This window comes from Galeopterus variegatus, unplaced genomic scaffold, assembly GCF_000696425.1.
Source record: "Galeopterus variegatus unplaced genomic scaffold, G_variegatus-3.0.2 Scaffold1325, whole genome shotgun sequence".
Taxonomy (NCBI): domain Eukaryota; kingdom Metazoa; phylum Chordata; class Mammalia; order Dermoptera; family Cynocephalidae; genus Galeopterus; species Galeopterus variegatus.
In genome coordinates, this window is record NW_007727436.1 from 337,287 (window position 1) to 346,587 (window position 9,301).

The following is a 9,301-nucleotide window of genomic DNA, read 5'->3' on the forward strand; positions in this document are numbered from 1 at the left end:
CGGCGGGAGCGCCGCCGCGCTCCCAAGCGGCACACTCTCCAGTGTGCCACCGGGCCGGCCCAGCAAACAATATTTTGCTTCCATAACATTATTCAATGAACCCAATAATCATCATGAACTAACACATTTCATTACTAAACTTAATGATACCAAGATATTCAGATTGAGATTTTTACAGAACTAAGAATACACTATGTGCAAATATACTTAGTCCTATAAAATCATACATACTTCAAAAAATTCATGGAAAGATTCATATTATCTGTTAATTCTATTTTTCTTTCTTTTTTTTTTTTCCTTTTTGTCTTTTTTACTGACCAGTAATGGGATCGCAACCCTCTGTGTCGCGCCCATACCGGGGACTGGCAACGGGATCGCAACCCTCGGTGTTGCGCCCGCACCGCGCTCAGCCAGTGAGTGGGAACTGGTCTCCACATGGGATCCGAACCCTCGGCGGGAGTGCCGCCGTGCTCCCAAGTGGCGCACTCTCCAGTGTGCCACCGGGCCGGCCCATATTTTTCCATGAACTTTTTGAAGTACCCTTGTGTGTATATAATTTTTTTCATTATTATTATTATTTTTGTGAAGAGGGACAAAAGAAATGCCTAATCCTTTCTTTCTTCCTTATGGGAAGGGGGAGCTAAGGGTTCTTTTTTTTTTTTTTTTAAAGATGACCGGTAAGGGGATCTTAACCCTTGACTTGGTGTTGTCAGCACCACGCTCACCCAGTGAGCTAACCGGCCATCCCTATATGGGATCCGAACCCGTGGCCTTAGTGTTATCAGCACCGCACTCTACCGAGTGAGCCACGGGCCGGCCCCATAAGGGTTCTTGGTAAGGTTTAGAATATGTGGTGGGTGAGCTGGTGGACTCTGGGAGGTCATGTTTAAATTTAAGTAGAAGGAAGGATTTTGGAGCTTTACTTTGGGTGTAAATATCATGTATAAAGGAAGTCCTAATGTAGTAAAATTGAGGCAGAAACAAACCAGAAGTCTCCAGGGGAACAGCAAAAACTATTCAGCAAATTGTGGGATTTTTTGGGCTGCTCCTGAGGTAAGCTCCCTGACCTACCCACACTGTGTCCCTTTTAGAGAGATCAGTACTTTCTGAAGCCCCATGGATTTTCAGCTTTGTAGGGGACTGGTTATAAATACCAGATGACTACCAGACCGTGGTTAATTGACCATATGCAAGGACATTACAGCAGATAAATTTTCATGAGCCCAATTTTTCATACCTTCTCCCCCATGGATACACCCCCTGATGTGATGATGACATCAGCACGACTGATACCCTCATTCAAGGCATTGAGCAAGTCATCTGGGCTGGAAAAAAAACAAAGACAAATAAATTAATACATAGGGGAAAGACTTTAGATATAGTGCCATCTTAAAACTAAACTACTTTATTCACTGAACAGGCATTAACATGAGTACAGCACTATACTCTGTATGAGGTAGGAATCAAAAATATCTCTGCCCAACAGAAGCATAACTCTTATTGTGCAGAAAAGACCTTGTAAATGGTGAAGTAGTGGCTACTGGTGTTTTCACAGGGCTTTTTGCTCTAACAAGGCAGTATAATGAGGGGGGACAGTGAGGTGTCGTAGGATGTCTAGTCATGCTGGTTTGCCTAGGAATATCCTGGTTTTAGTATGGAAAATCACATGTCCTTGGAAATCCCAGGCAAACCAGGACAGTTGGTCACCCTAGGTGATGGAAAGGTCATATAGGACTCTTTAGAGGGAATGACTTAAGTGAGTCCCTGAGAAAAGGGCTGGATTTTGACAGGTGAAAAGGAATAGGGAAGGGCTTTGTAAGCAAGAGGATCTACAGTACCAGCAAAGGCTTGGGATAGTGATTAGCATGTGTTGTTTCTAGATTAGTGTGGAAAGTGGCCTGGCTAGAGTAAAGGACTTGACTGAGAGCAACTGGGCTAGGTAGGATGGGACTTGATCTTGGAGGGTCTTCAAGCTCAAGAATTTGGAGTTCACTTAATAGAAAATTGACGGGGGGGGGGGAGTCCCTATAAATATGAAGAGCCAGTAGGCGATTATTGGGAAAAGAAACGGTAGAGAAAGAAGGACAAGGAAAGCAGAGACCATATTAAATATCCTGAGAGGGTAAAAGCACAAGATGAATACTAGTGGTAGAAACTAGGTAGGCTCCTGACTGTCAACTGAAAGGCAAGTGCACCACCAGGCCCTATGATGGCGCAGGTCAAAGGCCTGGGGAGAAGGGACAGAAAGAAATAAAAGGTCTTATCCTCTGAATGTCAGAAGAGTTGCAAAGGCCTAACTTGAGATTGATCAGTGAAAATAAAAAAATGTCAATCATCAGGGCTTATGGAGGGACAGGATGGCAATAAATAGCTGAAAGGGATTGTTTAGTCACTGCTTTAAATCTATACAAAGCTACTGGGAATGTGACCTGCACTTGGCATTTTCCTTCAACTGATGGAGTACAGAAAAGGTGCCTTCTGAGGAGTATATGTCCAGCCCATACCCTTGTTTTCTGAGAACTTCTTACCTATGGAGGAGGTGCACATTTCCCTTTATACTACCTGACTCTCCTTTTCCCTTCCTCGCCCATGGACATCTAACTCGGACAACTAAAAAGGGAGTAATCCTGGCCTCTGATTTTTGATTTCCTGCTCTTTAGTCCCTCTAGAGGCCCAACTCTATTCCTGCTCTTAGGTTCTATGAGATAACCCTATATCCTCCCCCAAATCCCTCCTTTGCTTAAGCTAGCTTCAGTAGGCTTTTGTTAACTTGAAATCAAATGATCTCTCATTTATGTTTCATGCTATAACTACATTTATTATCTCACAATAAATCTGTGAGATAGACTATTATTTTTCTCATTTCAAGAAAAGGTAAGTGATATCCAGAGAGGCAAAGTAGCATATTCAAGTCTAGATTGAGTACTAAGTGGCAGAGCAGGGACTACAAACTCTGGCTCCTCAGTAACTGTTCCACTGCCCGCTGAATCAAAAATGATTGTGTATTTTTTTTTCAGGCATATGATATCATGGAAGAAAGATTCTCATGAGAATGGACTCTTGACCCAAAGCATTAAAAATATAGGATGCTGAGGCAACAGGTAGGAATTTGTCTGGGATGACCAGCAAGAAGACTGCATGTGTGGACATGTTAGTATAGTTCTGGGGAATAAAACAAACATGATTCAGAATCCTATATTCAGATGGAACTAAGATGGTTAAACATAACTTAAGGGCTTGCTCACATGACATAAATTCGCTTTCTTTTTATGATTTATATTATATTTTGATCATAAAACATTTCCAACATAAGATAACAGCATAACCAACTCCCATGTATCCAACTCTCAGATTTGACAAATGCTAACATTTTCCCACATTTAATTCCTATTCTCTCCTTTGGACTTTTTTACTTTAAACAAATAAAAACTGAGTTAGGTTCAGGTCCCATCCTGGGTACAAAAAAAAAAGAAAAAAGCTGAGTTTGCTTTCTAAGACTAAGAGATTACTCTGAATAATAACCAGAGGAAATAGGTAACAAGGATTATAATCACGGATATTACAGGAGAAAGAAAACAGTTCATGATTTTCTCAGTTTTGTTAAATAAAGAGAGCACAGTATATTAACTTTCTTAAGGATAGGAGAGTAAAACTGCAAAACATTATAATCTGACCTTATATTTAAAACATACCTTCCTAAATATAAGATCAATTGATATTTAAGAAATAAAATTAATGACAATAATACTCATGTCTTAAATGAACAATACATTTTCATACCTATATGTTAATCTCACAACTCTGTGAGGTACGCAGTATAAGAAAGGACACTGAGGTTCACACAGGGGTAGTGACAGGTTCAAGGTTACCCTGTGTTTTTTCCTACTGTTCTTCTAAACTACAGTAATATTTGCACTGTGAAAGACACTTTGTTATACATAATACACCTTCAAATAAAAGCTTATCATTATTTATCTAAACATATAAATCTTATTTGTGTATGCCAAATACCGATGATAGAAAAATCTTTTCTTTTAAAATTTGAAATGTTTTCTCACAATTGCCACTAGAAGGGCTGTTGGGTTAAGCAGATTAAGTTTTCTAGGTATATACCAGTAGTTTCCCTTTTCTCAAAGAGCAACAGATGCGAAAGGGATATTGTGAAATCATTTATATCTTCCTCCATTAACAACTGGAGTTTTAATTAAATTGGGATAGTAATTAACCCTTTCTTTAAAGATAATTCTAATATTATCATTAATTTTGATTTACTAACACTTTTTAATTATATTCACTTGAGTAGTTAAGTATGTATCCAATGTTCCCTTAAGAGGACCAATATTAAATGTAAGCATTCTACAAGATAGTTGCTTTAGTAATAAATGCTACGAATGTAAGTACTAGGCAACAGAAGACAGAGTTGTTAATTGAAGGCCTGAGTGTCACAAAGCCTACAGTCCAGTTTTATTTCTATTGCTAATTACCTAGATGACCCTGAAAAACTAACATCATTTTGTTGGGTCTCATTCTCCTTATCTGTAAAACAAGGACATTTGGACCAGGTTCTTTCCATCTCTAATATTCACTTGTTCTTAACACTTTGGGCTGATTAGAATACAGCTCAAGCACAAAAGTATCATTTTTAAGTTGACCCAGAAGTCTACTTAAAAAATACTAAGTCTGCCCTATCCATAAAGGCTGGGAAAGCCCAGCCTTTACAACTAAACAGTCCAGGAAGCACAGAGGCCTTTTTTGTTTGTTTTGTACTTCAAAAAAACTGGTAGCTTGTCACTGGTGCTTCGCCAATTCAGGAGTTGAGATTCCTTGCCTTTTACCACTTATGATCCTCTTTTCCACTACAACTCCATTCCCATTAGGTCCAAAAGTAGCAGGGCAGCTTCCTGAGCCCTGAGGGTGAATAGAACTCTCAGTAGGCAAAGGAATATACCAGCAATCTAAGAAGCCAGTAACTGGTGGGTGGAAGAACAAGCACAGTATTTAGGACAGCTCCTAGTGAAATAAAACTGCTGGGGGAATAGATAATTTTAACAACAACAATAACAATTAAAGCACTAACGAAGATTCAGTTACAATATTAAAAGGGTATCCTAGAACAAAAAACCATGATTTTCAAATTTTCAAATTTAGTAGATGAAGGTGAGTATAGACCCTGTTGAAAACGCAATCTGGAAGATCAAGTAGTAGAAATATTTCTAAGGACTGTATAAAAATATAAAAAGATGAAAGTCATGCATAAAATAATAAGAAACTTAGAGGACAGAGCAAGAGACTGACATATTACAAATAGGAATTCCATAAGGAGAAAAAGGAACAGATACAGGTGGAAAAGAGGAAAATTTCATTTATTTGGAAAGAGTTGGGCTTGGCGATTGAAGAGGTTTATCGAGTTTTCAGGTAAGACTGATGAAAAAACATAAACCTAAGATCCTGGCAAAATTTTGTAATTTCAAGAATAAAGACAAAATCTTACAAGGTGCCAGACAGAAAGGCTGGGTTTCTCACAAAGGAAAAATAATATGAGGTACTTCAAAAAGTTCACAGAAAGATGTGTATTATCTTTTAATTCTATTTTTCCACGAACTTTTTGAAGTACCCTTGTACTAGCTTTGGACTTCTTACTTACAATACCAAAAACCAGAGAACAGTAAATTAACATCAACATATTTATAAGAGAAAAGGCATGCAACTCCCAAATCCTATACCCAGTCAGACACCATTCACCAATCAGGATGGAGGAATGATATTGGTGAAAACGAAAAGATTCAGATAACAAATCACCAAGTAATGTTCTGGAAACATGACTGTAAATGAAAAAATGAATCAGGCCAGAGACCTCAGATAAGAGAAGATGTAGGAGAGGAAACAGTAGTGAAATACACAAACACGCACACATATATTCATTTATAAAAATATATATAGCTAAATCTAAATGGATAATGACTGAATAAACTAGGGAATTATATTCATGTACTAAACATGGATTTCTGAAGTTGTAGGGATACTGCAAAAGAAACTTAGTAACAGTCTAGAATTAAAAGCACTACCTCAGAATTACCTAAAAGTCAAGGGGGTGGGAGGAGATGAAGGAAGTGAAAGTATTCTAAAGATCTCATCTTATTGGTGTAGAGGGTGCATGGGAGAAATGGGAATGCCTTGCAGGAACAATATAGTTAGCACCATTTTTTATAATAGTGGAGAAATGTACATTTGGTTATGGGTATCAGAAATTGAAAGGAAAGCATGGGGGGAATGATACGGTGTAGCATAACTTTCAAAATAGTAAGAGGATAAAAGGAAACAAGTAGTACCTGAATCAAGCCAACAATAGGGAAAGGAAAAGGAAGAAATAATAAAGTTGTATGGATTGCAAACAGAAGGTAAGACAGAAGCAAAAACATCAAGGGAATCATTTATAACAAACTTCCTGATAGAGTAAAAACCAATTTTATGCCAGGATCAGAGTTACAGCAATTTAAGGCAGATACAAGATTGAGCGTTTTAAAGCTCAAATCCCATTTTATAGTTATTTATAAGGGATATACTTAAAGAGATGAAAGATTGAAAATAACAGGTATGGCCAAAAGTTTCCAGGCAAATGTAAATAAGCAAAAAAAGCAGGTGTGACAACATTAATTCAAAATGGGACTTAAGTTGTAAGAAATAAAAAGGACAAAGAGATGCAAAAAATTGTGATAAAACGCAAATTTGTAAAGATGATACAGTAATATATAACTGTCTTACAAGACAGGTTCTCATTTAATCTAGGCTTTATGATTGCCTTGCCAAATCTCTGCACATTGTAGGCACTCAGTAAATAAACTGGATGAACCCTGATTTCAAGTCAATCTCTCCACAGTAGCTTTGGGATTAAATATTGTTTGGTCATTACAACTATAAATGATATTAAGGAAAATAATATTGTTTGGAGATGGAAGAGAAGATACTAAACATTTATATAATAATAATGAGTACTTTCTTTGAGAACGGATTAAGGTGAAAAAGGATTGTGTCTTCAAACATCTGAAAGGCTGTCATGTAGAAGAGGGAATCAATTTATTTGGTGTTGTTTCAGAGGGCATAATAAAATGGGTGGAAGAAACAGGGAGAAAGACTTTGGCTTGCTGTAATGGAAAAACATTCTTACTATAACAGCCATGCAACAATAGAATGTGCTATCTCATGAGGCAATAAGATCTTTTTTACTAAAAGAATTCAAAGAAAAACCTGATGGCTAGCTGTTAGATATTTTCCTTAACATCTCCCCTGAGTGAAATATTAGATTAGCTAACATCAGAACTTCCTTTTAATTCGAAGATATTGTGATTCTATGGAAATACTGAAAGTTACATAAACACAATAACTATTTTCTCTTCACATATACACTGAAGCATAGAGGGAAAAAATGACTCGAGCATTGTAATATGATACTCATCTTGTAGATCATACTCTTCCTTCCTCTCACTTTTTGAATATCAGGAATATTCGACTTTCATCTCCAACTTGGGAGATGGCTGTCAATAATAATAATGGCACTCTCCTTAGAGTTCTAACTTAGTCACAAGTCAAAGAAGCTTAAATTTAATAGAAAGGTAGAAAAAAGGAGAAGGAGAAGCGTATCTCAAAATAAATCCATTAGAGAATGAGTGTGGCTTTCTCAAAACTATATGTACTAATTGGTTTCTGTGAAAGAAGAATATATCTAGAGGGTATGACATCTTCTGAACATTGTATCTTTTTGGATTTCAATCTGATTGCTTTGGGGGTCCACTTCCAGTTAATATATATTTTTTTGCTTTTTAAAATTCACATCTGCCTTAAATTAATATAATCCTTATTCTGACATAAAATTCTTTTTGCTTTACCATAAAGTCTGCTATAAAATTCAAAACACAGCCTTTATCCAAATTTAGGACTTATGAATTTCAGAGTAGCAGAATGCAAATGCATTTTTATTTAAAATTATTTAATATAAACACACAGATGGACAACAGCTGCTAATTAGTTTCCTGTTTCATGTGTTACACCAACTGTGAACTGTATCATTTTAAGATGAGTGAAGATGACAGTGAGATAGTGAGAAAAAATTCTAGGATTTACAGATTAAGGAATAGTGGCAGTTAATCATACCAAGATAACAAAAAATAGCTCAGACATATACTAATCATATATTAATTTCTTCAGAAGTTGAGGATAAATTCCTCAAGTACAAATACTTTCTGGATGTCTACTTCATGTATGGAATCAAACCACATACTACATATAACCATCATTTCACCCTTCTTTGGTCCCACTGGGTGTTCTGCCACTATGGAGTCATATAAAGAAAGGAGAAAGCATGGTTGCTGCCTTTAAGATTACAAACTAGCATAGAAAACATATGAAAACATTTTATTTATTTATTTTTAATTTAATTTAATTTATTTATTTTTGTCCTTTTTGAGACTGGCCACACTGCGCTCAACCAGTGAGTGCTGTGAGCGCACCAGTCATCCCTATATAGGATCTGAACCCGCGGCGGGAGCGCTGCTGCGCTCCCAGCGCTGCACTCTCCCGAGTGCGCCACAGGCTTGGCCCATGAAAAAATTTTAGAAAAATGAGTAAAATAGGCAATGACATTAATATCATTGATTGAATCCAAATGCTGTACACTAATTAAAATGAAAATACATATAAGGAGACATATTATAAATGGAGACTAGGACAGAATGATCAGAATTACTATGGGATAATTAGGAAAGACTTTCTAGACGATATTACTGCTTATGAGGTTAGGGTAGGAAAACAATTTCTAAAGGCACAGTAATAACTGTATATTAATTGTAATATTAACTTTTAAGGATTAAGAAAAAAATAGCCACTAAAGAAGTCTTTCACAGAGAGTGGGAAGAATCTCTTGTCATTAAACTCATGTTAAGGTAGAAAGACTATCCTTTGTTTGTTAACTGATAGGAAATGAGAAACCTCTGCTGATAAGCAACCAGAAACTAAAGCTACTATGTTGACTCAAAAATTAAAACTTTACATTTTGAGTGGAAAAGGGTGTTGTTTCCATAAGGCAATCAAGCAGTTTATAAAGTTGACAAGAACCAATTAAATTCATATCTAAATTCTCCTTGATGATTAGAAAATTCCTATTTTAAGAACATTAGGTAAGTAGCCACAAATTGAAAGTTTTGCCCAAATAATCACTGTACTGTTAAGTGTATCTTGATAATTCCTGCTAAATGTGCCAATTTTATAAGAACCCAATTTACTATGTGAGTGCTTCTTCCTCTTCCTG

General features: G+C 36.6%; 1 protein-coding gene across 1 annotated transcript in view; it reads right to left on the reverse strand.

Moving 5' to 3' along the window:
• GPHN (gephyrin) overlaps positions 1-9,301 on the reverse strand; it is a gene marked incomplete at its 5' end in the record, with an annotated part of 109,967 nt that overhangs the window by 36,441 nt on the left and 64,225 nt on the right. Inside the window, one exon of the mRNA XM_008576317.1 lies at positions 1,238-1,325. Coding sequence (XP_008574539.1) covers positions 1,238-1,325 — 88 coding nt within the window. The remainder of the gene's footprint in view (positions 1-1,237; positions 1,326-9,301) is intronic.